Source organism: Catharus ustulatus, chromosome 11 (assembly GCF_009819885.2).
Source record: "Catharus ustulatus isolate bCatUst1 chromosome 11, bCatUst1.pri.v2, whole genome shotgun sequence".
NCBI lineage: Eukaryota > Metazoa > Chordata > Aves > Passeriformes > Turdidae > Catharus > Catharus ustulatus.
The window spans coordinates 12123714-12141369 of NC_046231.1; the positions used below are offsets into that span (position 1 = coordinate 12123714).

Sequence of the window (17656 nt, forward strand, 5' to 3'; positions counted from 1 at the left end):
TATTTGCAGAGATGCCCCACCTTCAGGACAGGACCTCTAAGAAAGAGCAGTGAGTAAATACGTGATTCCTACACACTACAGGCTCAGGGGAGCTTCAGTCTGGCACCTCACTCATGGCCTTGCTACTTCAACCACAAGTCAGACTTCTGGTAAAAGGCATCAAAATCCCTTTTTCAGCATAGTCCATTCCTATGCTTTCTTCTGTAAGATCTTTGCTTTCTTGGTACTTATAAACTTTTTTCCCTGGACAAGAAGAAAGAAGGCTCCGGAATGCTGATCCAGGAGAAATTGCAAAATGGGAATTCTGAAAAGAGAATGAGTCACAAGGCAACCCTGGAAAACCAAAAAGTAGCCAAAGGTCTGGCAAAACTGGACCTTGGGATATTTTCATTGGCACCTTTCCTGAAGTTCAGGCAAATTTTTCCATCACCTGAGCTTTGGGTTTTCCAGTTTCTTAGAAGTTCTATTTGAAACACTTTGAGAACACTATGGTAGCTCTGATGACTTTAATGAGTTCTTTCTTTTCCACAAATCCTGCTAAAATCAATGCAAGTCCATCTAGATTAGTAACTTGTTTGGCTTCCTAAACTAGAAGCTGTAAACTGACAGCACATGACGTGGAAAACACATGAGAAGAGGCCATACACACATTCTGCAATAGTTTACTGCAGACACTCATCACATTGCACCCAGCTAGAACCAGCTGAGTTGGCTATCAGAGGATCAGCTGTTTTCTTAAGACCTTAATTGTCCTGATGATTATTTATTTCTTCAGCCTAGCAACAGGTTTCAGTTTAAAACATGAAACCCCACAAGGAATAAATCCATCATCCTCCCATGGCCTGTGCTCATGACACTCTGCCTACTCTTCTGGAACCACGAGGAAATCATCAGCTTTTGATAAAATTTTGGAATAAGTGACAGTAGGAATTGCTACAGTGTGTTTCTAGAGGGATGACACTTGGTGAGCAAATTATCTAGGACACCATCTGAAGTCTAATCTTGAAACTGCTGAGTGCTTCTGAATCATTTCAAAAATCATTTTCTGAAATAGAAAAATCCTTTGATAAAAACAGCATGTTAATGCATGCTCGTGTTTCTCTTATCACAGTCAGATCTACTGAGATATGTAGCTTACAGCTCAAAAGACATCATGATTCCCTTTCTACTGTTATTATTGAAGTATGTTCTCAAAAGAGGCATTTGCCTTCTCAGACTGTGTGGTGTCTGCCATACAGTAACTACTAATGTATGAAAGTAGACATTTAAAAACTAAATCTGGCATCTTTCTCACAAAGTAGATGGTTTAAAATTTTCAGTATAGAGTAGTTCTAATCTGAAACAAACTCAGTAACTATAGAGGAGCCTTTTACGACTCAGGAGTGTTACATCAATGGGAATATCAGATAAATACCTAGTATAGAAATTATATGCAGCAGAGAAATTAATTTTTTCCACAAATACATAAAGGCAGTAGTAGAAGATACAACTATGTTCATTTTGTAGCTAATCCAGAGGCAGCATCTGTTTACACAGACAAACTATCTTACAGAATATTAAGGTAAGAGAAAGGAGAACTAGATTATTGCTTCAGCTCTTCCAGAAAGTTTGTAGATGGCCTTAGGTTCTCTTCTCAGCAGGGCTTTTTCTTCTTTCCCTGTGTTTTGTATTGACTCTTTCCTCAATGTTTAACTTCTAGGAAGTCTACCCAGAGTCACTAATTACTGTCAGAGTGTGGAGGTCTGAGGAATGTCTGTGCAGCAAACACTACCAGCAGTTAACCTGTCAGTGTCAGAATGCATCACTTCAGATCCTTCTGTCTCCCTGATCTGGAGCTTATCTAGCCTGAGATAAGAAAACCATCATACATGTCTCCAAATTCAGCAAGAGTGGAGGGGTTATGTGGGCTGTAGCAGAGCTCAGGAGCTGTTTAACCAAGCTCTGACTCAAAGCAGAGGCCAGGAGCAGCAGGACCAAGCATTCCCAGCCTGGAAAAGCAGCACCTCTGTAGCACACTTAGAGCAGCATGATGGCATAGAGCTTAAGGACAAATATAAGGAGATAACAAACATTTTACCCCAAATTTAGCCTGAGTACAAAGGGCTTCTACTCTCACAAAGTGTCACCAACATGTATTTTCCTTTCCAATCTGAAAGAGGGCAGCTCAGTCGGGATCTCTGATGTCATGTGCTAATGAAAGGGAATGTGTTACTGACTGCTCAGAAACTCAATCTGTTGCTTCACCCAATACCCACAAATCCAATATTGCATTATGTATTATGTTTCCTAATTGAACATAACTCGCTTACCTGCTCACTCACTGAAGTAGTACCAGCAAAGCCATTTACCAGCAAAAATGCAAACAAAGGTGAGACACAATGCTTCACTGCAGGTCTGTGTGGTTTCTGTTGCTTTGCTCAATTTCTTCTAAAAAGTGTATTTAGAAGGTGACTTCAACCTACTGTCACTGCCAGCAAAGATAAGAAACTACAGTGAGATTTTCAAACTGCACAGACCTCACAGTCCATTCAAAAGTTCCCTCATCCATTTCTGATCCGATATTCATTAGGACAGACAGAGAACAGAGCATTCATTAGTTTTCAGTGAGGATTATGAGAGTAACTGGAATGTGCCAGGGCACATTTGGCTTTAAACAGCTTCACCACAGTACCCTTCTAAATGAAAGCTGCTAAACTGTCATAAATTACATTAAAATTCTTATGAAAATGACGTGGTTCTCATGCCTTCAGATTTACATCAGCCCTCGACCCAACATGAAGCACAGAGATAACTACAGAATTTGCAACATGATCCATAATATTTTTACTTGCTTAATTAAGGAGACCTAAGAGTAACTTGGCACATGTAGTGAAGGCTTCCTTGGCCTTTGTTCTCTTACAGTGTCACATGGCCAGATACAAATACGAGCTGTCATCACAAACAAAGCAGAAGAGTCATTCCCCACAGCCAAGTACCAGGCTCTGGAAAAACTGGATCATATTTTCAGAACTGCTCTTTATTAAGGCAACCCTTTAAGTGGCCATGGATTTTTGCTGATGGGGAAAAGCTACAAAAGAATGTGTCATTTCAAAGTTGAACCATTAGGGGAAAGTTGTTCACTGTAACTCAAGTTGTGCCGGATTCGTTCCTGAAAGGATGAGTGGGATAAATACAAAGGCACTTGCTGACAAAGACAGCTCCATCCATGCACAAAGTTCCTGTAACTCCTCATTGTCTCCTGAGCTTCAAGTGTCATTTCCCATGGCTGATTGACCCTGCATGCAGCTGCTGTGTTGGGCTCTCAGTGAAGTGTATGGGCAGCAGAAGCCCCTGCAAGTGCTTTCTTTCTCCCTGAGCCCCTCAGTCCCCCACCTTTGAAATCCTTGCCTTTATGTAAGGCTATTCACATCATGGACAATGGACTGCAGTTAGCAAAATAGCTTGATACCAGCATAAATCAAACAACTGCCAATATTAACTATTTACAATCAATTATCAAATATCGTCAGTAAAGCACCAAACACCTGCAAAGTACCTTCTTTTCATTAGCAGCCCTATTTGTTAATGAGTCATATCTGGAAAACTTTCATTTAGCATTCATTGGAAAGTCGTGGCAATCTTTATGGTGACATACAGGTCAGAGGAGCTTTCATAGCTGGATTTGTGTTCAGTAGAAACTGTGGACCCTTGGCTGGCCAGAACACAGTTCACAGTCATGCAGAACTATCAGCCTCCCATCTTGAAAAATCACAAGCCAAACCCTAGATTAGGGATATTCAGCTAAAATAATATTCCACTTGGAATAGCACCTCAAAGCCAGCAATGTTATGAATGACACAATAAATGGACTGTCCTTGACAATGGCCATATTTACACCAAAATTTCACATTAAGGAGTTGCACCAGGTGATCCAACCCCATTACAATCAAACACTGAATTTTTACAATTTCCCTGACATCCTTTATTGAAGTTCATTTCTACTGCTGAATCTGCCTAATTAACTTTTACCCTGTAGGGGTAAGGTGATGCCCTGTGTCTGTTGGTGGCCAAGCCTCAAGCTGGTTCTGAACCCAACCAGCCACAATGATCTCACAGAGAGCTGTGCAGGTTGTGCAGGGAGCAGGGAGGGAGCGAGGCTCACAGCCCTGAGCACAGACCCACACTCTGTGCAGCCTCAGCAGGAGGGGGACAAGAAACCTCACTCAGCTGCACTGCCCTGTGCAGGGTCTGTCTCAAAATCCATAGTCAAAATGTTTGCTGCAAGGCGCTGTGTGGGAGCATAATCACACATGACTAAAGCATATCATTATGTCTGTGACATATAAATAGGCTAAAATATAGTAAAAATGCTTAGCCAGGAAAATACCGTTTAGTAATTTCTTTCTCTTTTTTTTTTGGTTTTTTTTAAATTTGAAATGTATGTAAGGCACCTTGTCTTCAAGACTAATCCAGGTTTTATTTTTTCCTCTTCTCTGGCACAAATAAATATTTCATATATGCAAATGAGGAGAAAATGTGGCCTCTTTCAGCAATAGTAACTATCTGCCTGTTGCTACCTTAAAATCACAGCAATCACATCTGGTAACTGCCCTTTTCTCATGTTTCCACTAGTTTTCAGACTTCCTCTTGTGGTAGCCTGAGACTGCGCATCTGGATGTTTTAAACATACAAAGGAATTGCTAGAGCAAGCAAAAGGGAAAACGGTGCTGAGAGTTAAGATGTGCAGATAAGCAACTGGTGCACTTTGCAGCTAAAGTAAGGGACAGACAGTGGGGAAAAGCTTTTTCCAAAGAGGAGAGCACAAGTTTAGGCAGAATGAAGACCCACGTTGGCTGTGGCTTCGTTTTTAAAGTACTACTCATCCAAGTATATCTTTTGAACAAAACTTTAGCCGCACCGTCACCAATCATTAAGTTTCCTGGAGACAGCACTCCCAAAACAGACAAAGAGCTAGCAGTGGTAAGTCTTGGTTTCATCTTTGCTTCAGATTTATATTGTTGTTTCTTAAGCAGATGTTTCTTTCTTGTTTCAGCTGAGGCTAAGGAATGACTGTAGCATTCTTTCCCCTGAGTCTCTGGAAGTGCTAGCTAGCTAGCAAAGGTATCAGCTTTCAAGAGTTAAAACTGGAGCCAAGTAATGTTTCCTCTCTTAAAAGTTTTAAAGCCAGCAAAGAAAGTCGGGTTTGGGGTTTGTTTTTTATTTTTTTCCTTTAAGTCTCAAGATACAAAATATTTTCATTAAATCATCATGACTGTAATCAAAAAATTGCAATGGTAAGAAGGGAGAAGGGCAAATAAGAGACATCTAATTTTTTTACTGAAATCAAGTAGAAGTGAGGGCAGTTGAGACTCCCTTAATGCATGTGTCCCAGCTTTCACAAGTGTGTTTTCCAGATTGTTTACCGTGGGTTGCATAAACACAGCTTTAAGGGACACTGCAACTGAAAGCTGGCTCGAATTTCAGAAGCCATTGTGACTAGTTTTGACTTTGGAAAACAATCTCACAGAGGTTTAAAGATTTTTTTTCCCCCAAATCCAATCTGGAACAAAAAAAAAAGGAGCTTGGATTTCTGCAATATTAGCAAATTATAGCTATAATTCTACAGCATTTTATTCTAATGTTTTTTTAGCCCTGTGGACGTTCATAAAAGTGACATTATGGGGAAGTCCATTTAAAGGGAGATTGAGATGGATTATCCTTATTTTAGCATGTAAATTATAGACTAAATTATAGACTAAATTATTTCTCTTCTTCAGTAGTAAATCCATTTTAAGGAGGATTGAGATAAATTATTCTTATTTTAGGACCTAGAGATTTGAAAGTTGTTCACTTTTCTTTAGGAGTTTGTGTGCATCTTGGGAAAGCTTGCCAGGTTCAAGAAGGTCTGGGGGAGGGTAGAGAGAGAATTTCCAGTTGGGAGCTGTGTCGGAAAGTTTAGGAAAAACAGACAAACTGACCCAAATAGGGCATTCCTCAGCTGTTAACAAAACAAATTCACCCAAGGTTTTGCTCAGCAGCACAGTAGCCAAGAGCTGGGGGCAGGGGCAGTGCATTTGGGAGAGGAGAGTGGGGTCCCACGTGTCCAGGAGCAATTTAACCACTCTGAAACTATTTTCTTAGACACAGCCAGGCTTTTATTCAATAACTGCAATCCACATCTCCCCTCGTCTCTGTTTCTTTTAAACATATTTATTATGTGTACTCAGAGGAAAATTACAAGCTGGTTTAACAGTGCAGTTCTTCTTTGTCTTTCCTGGGGTATTCTTGGGCAATGCTCACTGGCTGCCTTTCCTCACAGCCTCCATCAGAACAGCCCCAACACTCAGCATCAGGACACAAATTGCTATGTTGCAGCTGGACCCTGTTTCATTAATGGGCTGGATCAAAATTCCAGATCACCACAGCTCCCTGCTGACGCTGGGGAAACTGCATTTCACAGCCTAGGCCAAGATGTGGTTTGCATAGACATTACATTTTCTTCAAGATTCTCTCCTCAAAGAACAGCTGATCATGGTCATTTCTCATCTTCATTAAAATCTCCATTTTAGGAAAAACTGAAAGGGGTTAGCTTTCTGTTTAGAATCCTAGCAAGTAAAATTCTTGACCATGCTTCAGTTTATATTTTTGATTGTATAGCTTGCTCCCAAACCTAAAATGGCAAGAGCAGCAGCCTGGTTCTTCAGTAAGTGTCAGTCTGATGTACAGCCTGTATTACACCATGGGGTGTCATTGGGGGTGCAAGCAGAACCATAACAAAATCCATCAAACTGCATGAAATGAAAATTAGGATAAGAACCAAACTGGCTTGTTTCATTATGTTCTTAGTGCATTTCACATAATTTCCACCAGGCCCATTAACTCTGTGTGGAGAGCAGCACAGAGGAAGCAAAGATGAAACCACTGTGTGTCCTTTATCTGCCAGTACCACAGCCCCCACTGCAGAAATACCACATCAGAAGTTACAAAAATCACAAAAAATAGCCATAGTCTGTGCTTAATCATGATGGATGGAGTACCTTCTGAAGGAAATGGTGTAACATCTTGATTAAATCCTTTCTGAGTAATGCCTGAACCATTTCCTATGCTGGGCAGATGAGGTTAGCCTGAACTTTGTGAAGAAGGTGGTGAAAGCTAGGCTTGACCAACTGCAGTTATCAAATATCCTCTGCTTTATTTTGCTGGTGTTGTGGCTTTATCCTCAGTCTCCTGGGTACACTTAATAAATTAATTAGACACATGAAGCAAGGTTTCTCTTGGGAATACTTGCTGGCATAAGAACTAAAATGTGCAATCATTTTGTCAGGCTTCTTGTAATCCTCAGTTTGAAACAGTTCTCCCTGATATTCCTCATGTTTTTTTAGCAAATACACCTTTACCTTATTCAGGTGTTTTCCTCCCTTGGGCTTGTAGTTACTATCTGGGATACAATACCTGGAGGGTGTTTCTTCCTCAGCTGCAGACTGTTTTTACTGGGAAGATCAGTAACTTGCAGCCTTCCTGTCTGACAGCACCATTGGCAAGGGCATCTCTCAGCCCTGGGTAGGGCCAAGCACATTTTGGGTGCAGTTTGGGAATTTCACATGGCTGCAGCTTTTCCTTCACAGAGGGGCATAAAACACACTAAACCCTTCCTCAGGAGAAGGGGAGGAGACTTTTGTGGGTGTCACTTTGGGAGATGGAAATAATGTGATTTGTGCCATCTTTTGGGTCCCTTAGGACCACTCTTTTTTAATGAGAGAAGACTTTGTGAACTGCCACCACAGCTGTATCAGAAATATCAGTCTGGCCATAATGAGCTGGGGCATTCAATGGAGTTTTAAGTATGGAAATATTGATTGGCTGTAGTGTCCAAGCAGCTGTTGTTACCAAAGACTTTCTCCCTCAGGTCTTTGCAATGTTTGACTCAAAAGCAAGCACATCCAACATTCAAAGAACTCTGTCTGGTTTGAGTAAAGAATGGGGTTTTTCTCTGCAATCAATGTGGTCTCATTTGTGGGATTGCTTTGATTTCTTGAGGAGTTTCTCAATAATTCAGATTATTCCAACAAAAGACTGCACAAAATCTAGAGCTGTAAGCAGATTTATACATCATAAAGAAACGAAAAAGACAAATCCATTTTTACCTTGTAGTTCCACATTAAAGCTCTGTGCTCTAATAACTAAAAGCAATTCATTAAGTAAAGGTGACAGCTAATAGTGGAAATTATTGTTTAATTAGCAACATCATGTGATCAAGGATGCTTTGTGTCAATTAAGGAGATCCTGCTGGTCCCTCAAAGACTAGTAATTGTAATTTTGAAAAGAAAACTAGAAAGTTTCAGGTGGAAAGCTAACATGGAATTATAGCATTTATTTATTTATTTATTTGTAATGATTAACTATTTATTTAATAATCAAACCTTTTAATTTTAAAGTCTTTGTTCTGTGTTTTTTCTCCCCAAGCAATACCTGAATAAATACTATGGCTGCCCAAAAGACAGTTGCAATTTATTTGTCCTGAAAGATACTCTGAAGAAAATGCAGAAGTTTTTTGGGCTGCCTGAAACAGGAGATCTGGATCAAAACACAATTGAGACAATGAAGAAACCCCGCTGTGGTAACCCTGATGTAGCCAATTACAACTTCTTTGCAAGAAAGCCAAAATGGGAAAAGAATCATATAACATACAGGTACAGACTGGTAATGGTGGGTTCTGTTCACATATACCAAGAACAAGGCACTCAGAAATGCAGCAGCTGTTTAGAGGGCTCAACAAGATTCCTTCAATTAGAACCCCCTGGTGTTTTGAAAACTACCAAATGCTTTAACAAACACCTCTGTCACTTCACATTGCAATATATCAGGACATCAGCTTTCTGGTTCTGGTTGAAACTGAGATTTTGGGTTTACTCTTTGCTCTGCAGCAAGGATCCCAAGGGAGCTGGAACAGGAGTATCTCACCTGCCCATCTGCTCCAGGAGGACCAAAGTACTCACTGATTGCAGAGGTCAAACTCCCCTTCATTCTGCACTCCTAAGAAGGAGATGATTGAATAAATTTTAAAATCTAACAATTGTATTTTAGATACAGACAAACATGAGGTACAACAAGCCTATTACAATAAGTTTGGTATGTTCTAATTTAATCTTCTTCTGAAGAGTAAGGGACCAACCCAGCTCTCATGGTGGTAAAACACTCATTACCTTAGGTGGTCCATGAACAAACATTTACCACCAATGAAAAAAACCAACAGATTTGTCTTAGCTGCATGCCTTAGTCTGCTCTTCCCTCACAAGTTTGGACTCAAAGCGTCTCTTGGGCTGTGACTAACCTAATCAAGACTGAAAAACCCTGTGGCAGCTCTCTACTTGCTGATGTGCTTCCTCTGAATCTTCCTCATCCTCCTTAGGCATAAGGTAGTTTCCCTCACAGTGCACAGCCCCAGCAGCAAAGAATTGGAATCTTGTCTTTATATGGAATATAGAAGGCAATAATATAAGGCACTAAGAAGCCAATTAAAATATATGAAGAAGAGGAAAGCAACACACTTAGGAATTTGTCCTTTCTCAGGTCAGGGCTACAGATTTATCTTACATGCTTTTTCCTCCTATTTCCCCATGTATCTTATTGCCAATGTATCCCACACACAGGTAAAGGATTGACTTTATACAGGGATTAAACAATATACAGATAGCAACACAGGTGAGGGAGAAGGACAGCTTTCCTGTTCTTATTAAAGAGCAAAACAATCCACACTTGAAACTTTCAGAATGTTACTGAGCTCCTTTTCTGGTCTCAGCTCTGATGCAAAACCCAGAATGTTTTGTGCAAGGCTTTACATCCAGGCTTTACAGCCTCTGGATGTATCATTTTCTTCTTGCTGCTGAGTCAATGCCAAAAGAAAATGAACAGTAAATGCTACATCTAAACCCATCTCTGAATCAAAGGGAGGTGTTTAGATCTCGTGCAGCAGTGTTACCTCCTAGCTGCTTTCACTGCTGAGCCCACTCAGGGTGTTGAGCAGAAAACAAATACAGGGAGGATGTTTGTGTGTCCCTTAACTGTTGCTTTTACCTCCCAGGATTATAGGCTACACCCCAGATTTGGATCCTGAGACAGTAGATGACGCCTTTGCTCGAGCCTTTCAAGTCTGGAGTGATGTCACACCACTGAGATTTAACCGAATACATGATGGAGAAGCAGACATTATGATCAATTTTGGCCGATGGGGTAGATATTTTCTATTTTTACTTATGGTTTTGGTTTTGTTCTTTTCATTAATCCTCAGTTTAGAATGATACACCCTCAAGAAGTAGCCCCCATGAAGCTTTCTGGCAAACCTTGTCCTAGTTCACACTTGGCTCATACAAGCTAAGATCTAATTTCACTTTTTCTTATGTATGAGAGAGAGAGAAAGTATTTATACAATATCCTTACACTATATTTATCTTTCCAAAAGAGAATTGCTAGGGGCAACGTTTTATTTTTAAATTTATAAATCAGAAATAGAACTGAGACATAATGGTACAGATCTTCAGATTATGTGAGCTGGCTTCCTGCCACAGAAGAGAATGGAATGCCATCATACCATTTATTTATAGCTCTGTGTGCTGGGTTCCAGTGATAGTGGTGAGGGTTCTAACATTTTACAGCTTAAAAATGGATTTGTGATTTCCAGTTTTGACTCCATAGCTGGTTTCCATTCTTTTAGCATGGCAGAATGCAAACTTTCAATGCATTCTTTGGTCTTGAAGAATTTAAAAATATGGATCATAAGCTGAACTATGGTTTGAGTACATCTGATGATGGGAGACTTGATTCATTTTCATTGTGCACATCTTCTCAATTAATTTTGGTTTCCCCTGAAAGAATGTTTATGGCTTTTCAGTGTAAACATGGGGCATTTAACTTCTTCTCAACAGTCGTAGAATTTTTAATACTAATGAAGATATTTGTGTGCAGCCAATTACTTGGGAGGTAGACTTTGGAAGTTCAGTGAACGGTTCAAACAACTGAACTCTTTGTAAAAGCCTTCACTTCAAGCTGGTTTGCTTTGCTTCAGCTTCTGATGAGTTGACCTCAAAAGCTGCAGAGATTCTGTACACTCAGGACTTCAGATCCTCGTCCAGACTGGCTTGGATTGCAAAAAAAAAAAAAAAAAATAGTCTTACAAAAGCAGAAGTGTTTCTGCTGGTTTCAGTACTTGCAGGCTAAGCCAGCTAAGAAACTGTGGTCAGAAAGCTCCTTCCACATTCACTCATTCCTATCACTTTACTGCAGGTCAGATTCACCAGGGCTCAGACATCCACAAGGTTCCTTCATTTTTAACCTTTCTCTTAAGTATAGGGTCTACTTTTAAATAAATGGGACCTAATAGAGATCAAAATCTTGTCTTTCACAACTGACACGCTGAAGGGAATTAACTGAACCAGCACTAGGAGCGACACCAGCCTGAAATCAGTGTAACAGAGGAGAGAATCAGGCCTGTGTATTTAGGGCTTCTGTTAAATGCCAAGACATCAGACCAAAAGACCAGAAATGATGCAACTGGAGATGCTGGCAGGCAGCTTTGATGCACAGGTCAGTGTGGTGGGAGAGCTATGAATACCAGGGCTATGCCCGTGCCAGCCTGCCTTACCCACAAGTGGTGTACTTCCAAGAAAAGCCTACAGTGTAATATCAGGAGAGCTGCTTAACCTGCTGCTGGGAGCTGCCTGAGTCTTGGAGTGCTCAAAGTGAAGGAGGAACAGGCTCCTTCAGGGCTCAGAGCTCACTGCTGAGACACCCAGCTGTGCCTTCCTGCTGGGGCACTGAGCATCCTGCACAGAGGAAAGAGCACAGCAATCTGAGGTGCAGCAGAAAAGAGCAGCCTGCAAAGTGAAATCTGCCTTGATTTTCCAATGTCTGTGTTGGAGAGTGATACCAACTACCTGAAAATATCCCTCACCTACAATATTTAAGTTACAGCTCCCTATCAGCCTGCATTGAGAAATAGCACTGTGTATGCAGTCATACATCTCATGTACAATACTTCACTGTTCCTCACCATTTTTTATTTCTTTCTACTGTATTTATGAGATATAAATTACCATGCTGTGACAACTGCAGTAATGACACTTCATGTTCTTTGTAAGAACTGGTTTTCTCATGGATCAGTCTTGCTAGCACAACCCAAACCAGTAAATTCACTCACTAAAGTATTCTGCTGCTGTCTTGGTTGGGAAAGTACACATGATAATCATCATTCATGTAGAGACTCTGCCTGAGGTCATTAGAAACTGCTCCTTTTTGTCTGCTTGCTCCTGCAGAACATGGTGATGGCTATCCCTTCGATGGCAAGGACGGGCTCCTGGCTCATGCCTTTGCACCAGGGCCAGGAATTGGAGGAGACTCCCACTTTGATGATGATGAGCTGTGGACTCTTGGGGAGGGACAAGGTACCAGACTTTTTCATGTTTCAGAACATATGACCTGCTGGCTGCTCTGTTTTAACGCTGCATTAAATACTTTCATTGACTGTCAATAAATATTAGGATGTGAAAATTCATTTCTATAATGTAAACTTCCTGCTCTTTAAAAAATGCTATGGATAAGTGACTTATCTATGCATTAGTATATATTCCAGCATCAATACTGTACTCATAAGACTACATGTGACAAACTGAAATGAACCCCAGGATCTGGGTGTGTCTGTGTTTCCACCCTCTCCCCCCATGCTACAGCAAATGTCATGCAAGGCCCATTGGAAATACCCAAGTGGTTTATGAGGCACAAGGCAAGTTCAGCTCATATTCAGCTGCTGCCTGGAACCTTTGAAACTATAGTGAACATTTTAGGCCATATTACATAAGAAACTAAATTACTAAATGTATTTACAGCACGTTTTTAACTTTGCCTTGCCATAGTAACAACATACATATTTTTCTGGGCTGATTCTAACACTTACACCATGAGTAATATCCATGCAATTATTTTTAAATTACCAGTTTCTATTTTAGCTATGCCACTTGCCAATAGAGAGACCAGCAACAGATTGAATTTCAAAGTGGAAATTCAGACTGCATTTCCATATCAGTACCTTCCAGGAAAAGAAGATGTCCAGAAACTGTATTTTTTGTATCACTAGGTGGCTAATTTCCCCACTGCATTTGTTCTCCTTACAGTGGTCAGAGTGAAGTATGGAAATGCAGATGGTGAATATTGCAAATTTCCCTTCTGGTTCAATGGCAAGGAATACAACAGCTGCACGGATGCAGGACGCAGCGATGGATTCCTCTGGTGTTCCACAACCAAAGACTTCGATGCAGATGGGAAATATGGCTTTTGTCCCCATGAGTGTAAGTAAAGCAATGCTTCAATGGTTTTTCGTTTTTTTCCTGGCAGATTGTTCCCTTATTCTTTGCTCATCCACTTCTTCTTGTGCTTTCCGACTTCCTTCCCTTTCAGATAAAAAAATGAAGGTTTTTATGGAATCATAACAACATATCAGTATCTGTACAAAATTATTAGAAGTCCATGAAAGCTATGACTGTACTACCTTCTTGTAATATGAACAAAACTTTCTTTCACGATAATTTTATTCCATATTTGGAAACATTAATTTGCAGATTAGACAAAGTTTGTAATGTCTTCATGTAGCCGCAACTTTTTAAAATTATACACAAGATTATAATTATTGTCTTTCAAAGGTATTTATGACTATGTTTCCTGTTGAAACAAGAGGAACACATATTTCTGTGCTTGAAAATCTTGATGAGTATTTACAGCTTGAGGATATAACATTTCAGATAATTTATTGGTATAAGTGTTAATTTCATCTCCTGTACATCACATGGCAGGAAACCTTTAGAGAAGCAATTAAGTATAACTGGCTGTAGCCTACTGAGGTAAATTATCAGCAGTGAGAGGAGTAGAGGAGGTAAGGTGCTTTTCCCTCCTTCCACCTCCTGTTTGCTAGTTCCTAGCACATGTATTAAAAGCCATTCCCAGTACTGCAGTTTCCCACATTCATTTTTTTCCCTTTGTACATAAACAACAATTAGCTTTGGGGAGTGTTTCATCACTTTTTTATCTTTCTTATCAAGCCCTGGGTCACTAAAACGCCTGCCCACTACTCCTGGATCATAACAAATAATAAGAGAGTTTTGAAAGAGAACAAACCAGAAAGCAATGGTGCTTTGTTCAGATTCATGCTAATTCTGCTTGAAACAATTGCACTAAACTTACTTATAATATTATGGCTACATGCAGTCAGTACAAGGAAAGAGAATGCAGATTACTGAAAGAAAATTATTGGTGCTTAAGGCTCAAGCTAACAAAACACGTTCAGGGCTTTGCCAGCCCAAGAGTGCACAAGCAGAGACCAACATGTCCCAGCACACAAGTACTGTCACACATGGACATGTACTAATATGTATGTGTCTGAAAAGAAACTCTTTTTCAAAAGTTTGCAGGTATGTGTACATAGAAAAAGTTCAAAACAGGATTCTCTGGAATCCTGCTGTAGCCAAACACTAAATGGATTCCTGCTTGACAGATTTTTGGGCCTTTTTAGCAAGACCATAGAGTTTCAAATACAACATTACATATTTTCTGCATCAGGATGGTGGTGGTTTCCAAAGACAATCTGTTGTAGAACTTATCAGTCTGCTAACCCTAATGTGGTAAAAAGACATTCTTTAATTTCCAAACCCCTGATTGCCTGTTATAGATCATATTTAGAGCTGAGATCTACCCTGGTGACAGCTATTTATACAGCTATAGAGGATGAACAAGCAGGAGAACTTTACACAGACTACAATTAATTTTTTATAAAGTTATTTTTAGTGGTATGACTTTCAGAATATTTACTTCATCCGCCTATAAGTGTGCACATGCACATAACTGTACAAACATTATTTTTGTGAAATTTTGCCATCTCCATTTCCCATCTTTCCCCAAATCTCCTCTCCCTTGGGTTAATTCTTTCAGCCAGAAAATAGAACAATTTGGCTCATTTCTTCAAAATACTGCAAGCACTCAGATACAGTCAGAAGGCAGCCCAGATTATAGGCAGCTGGAGAAATGGAGATCCACATGCTAAAGTCATGCAAAGCTGAAAATGTAAGCAGTGAAGCACTGTCAGGGAGAGCTGGTTCTGAAAGTGAAGTTCCTGGAAATGCCAGTGTCAAGGTTTCTGAAATGGAGCAGAAGGGTTTCAGCCTTTTGTTTCTGATGTAATTGTTTTGCAAGATCCATGAACAGTTATGCACAGATGTTTCTCATTAAATGCAGAGTGGCATTGTTCACTCATTATTCCAAGGCACCATTTGCTAAACCCCAGCTAATAAATTCAGATAGGGGAGGATTTACATCAGAGTGTCTGTGTTGGGGGCAGCATTCCTGTCTGTTGGCCTTTGTTTCTCTCATGTTTAACTCACTGAAGTTAGTTTCACTTCTTCTCATTAGAGAGCTACAGTGCATGTATGGAAACATCTTTAATGCTATGGTGCTGCAGCAGGCTTTTCTAAAGTTAATCCCAGATCCCTACCCCAGTTTTGTAAACTGATATTTCTGCAGTTTGTCAAAGCAGAAGGTAAAGCAGAAAGTTATCTACCTATTACACAAATCTTACACAGGTGCTGAACTTCTCCTTTGCCATATGGGATCAAGGGACCTTGATGTTTCTCATTTCCAAACTCCCCTGACACTACAGGCAGTTTAGGCTCCTGACTCTGGTTCTGCAATACAATCTGTTCTCTGCCTGCAGCTCCCCACACCCATCACAGACCCTACAGGCTGCTGCTGACTGCTCTCCCAGCACAGCCCTCCTGAAGCTGCAGCCACCTCCACCTTGGATCTGTGCCACGGGGGTTTTAGTCTTCCAGACTGAGGTTTCCTGACATCACAACTGCCTGATTTTTCTAGGAACAGCTAAAAGTGAAGTTCACATATTAGTAATGTCCAGTCTGAATCTGCTCTCACTTCAGTGTGTCTTCACTAGGTTTTAAATTGCTGAGTTTGCCATGATGCAGAACAAGGCCCTTTAATATCCCCTTAAAAGTAAATTGAGTTTTGTTTTGGGGAAACTGCCCCACTCTCCAGCTTTCATTTACATTAAAGCAATTTTATAGTAAGGAGGGGAGGATTGAAAACTTAATAAACCATTGTTGTTACCATCACATGATGAAGCCTCAAGCAAAATTAAAAACTGCATTCTGACTGTGACTCAGAAAGGCTGCATGCAAAGTAAGAGACTGGCTTTCCATATGGTTTTTGCAACTTAGCCACATGTAAACCAATATAAAAAAGGCTATTAAAATGCAGAGCTTGCCAGACCTAGAGCTGGAAGCAGCTCATGGTAAGTGAGTCATCTAAACAACTCTGTTTAACTTTGCTCTCCAATTCTATCATTACTTTTTTTAAAAAATATAGTCCTTCTCCAATCACAATAGCCACAGTCCTAGTTAATGAACCTTTCCTGTCTCAGTACAGCACCTGAGACAAAAAAACAACATTTGCAGCTTGCTCTTTTGGGGAGGCACAGTGTGTGTTGCAGACAGGATCCATGCCCAGGATGCAGAAAGATAAAATCACTCTCCTAAGCAGAGCAGAAGTTCAAAAAACCTGTGTGTGAGGGCCAGGCCTGCAAAGCTCCAAGTCCTCTCATGAGTGGGACTGGAAATTCTATAACTTACTGGTTCATGTTGCTGATGCTGTGGCCAGTTGCTGGTTTAAGTGTAAAAGGCAAAATGGACCATCTGTGTCACAAGACCCCACTGTCAGGAGCCTTTCCCAGCACCCTTAGGCCAAAAGAGGTCTGGGGTGTTTATTTAGCGCTGCTCTAAAGAAGCACACACATCAACAATGCCTCTTCCCACTGATGTATCAGACTAAGCAAAGAAAAACCCCTCAGATCCTACACACTGAGACTGCAATGGCTGTTTAGTCATCAAAAACAGCAACAAAATTAGAACTAACCTGCCAAGCCTTCCCACATACACATTTGGGATTTAATTGCTCCTTTAAACTGGATGAGAAAGAGGGGAAAAAGGTGCTTTTGGACACCCTAAAAAGGCTAAATCATGCATGCTTTACACTGGGAATTTGAACAGATAAGTAATTTTGCAGTGCTGCTCTTAAAACTCCAGGGAATCAGCATATGAACACATGAAGGATTTTTTATCTCTGTTCAGGGCAAGGCCAAGAGCAGTTTGGTGCTTTCACAGTTTCCTCTCACCAGCACATGGCACAGCACACTGTCCTAGCACAGAGGATTCCCAGTGACAGAGCAGCCTGGAGAAGACAGACCCAGCAGATGTCTGACTGTCCCAGTGTGAAGGACATCCCTCCTGATTCGTGCCCAGACCCAGGGATGTTCCCACAGGCACACTGTGATTCCTTGTTGATTCTGACCTTTGTGCATTGACATTTCCCTCTCTCCTTCTCCCTCCAGCACTTTTTACAATGGGTGGCAATGGTGATGGGCAGCCATGCAAATTTCCCTTCAAATTCCAAGGGCAGTCCTATGAGCAGTGCACGACAGAAGGCAGGACAGACGGATACCGATGGTGTGGGACCACTGAGGACTACGACAGAGACAAGAAATACGGCTTCTGTCCAGAGACTGGTACGAGCAATGCTGCTTGCACAGCACAGCCTGCCTGCTCATGGTTTTAACAAGTCTCCTTCAGCACAC

General features: G+C 40.8%; 1 protein-coding gene across 1 annotated transcript in view; it reads left to right on the top strand.

Annotated features, from left to right (window-relative positions):
* Positions 1–4641: 4641 nt before the first annotated feature.
* MMP2 (matrix metallopeptidase 2) overlaps positions 4642–17656 on the top strand; it is a 30054-nt gene continuing 17039 nt past the window's right edge. Inside the window, exons 1-6 of the mRNA XM_033070153.1 lie at positions 4642–4959; positions 8443–8669; positions 10061–10209; positions 12288–12416; positions 13143–13316; positions 17414–17587. Coding sequence (XP_032926044.1) covers positions 4816–4959; positions 8443–8669; positions 10061–10209; positions 12288–12416; positions 13143–13316; positions 17414–17587 — 997 coding nt within the window. The 5' untranslated portion in view covers positions 4642–4815. The remainder of the gene's footprint in view (positions 4960–8442; positions 8670–10060; positions 10210–12287; positions 12417–13142; positions 13317–17413; positions 17588–17656) is intronic.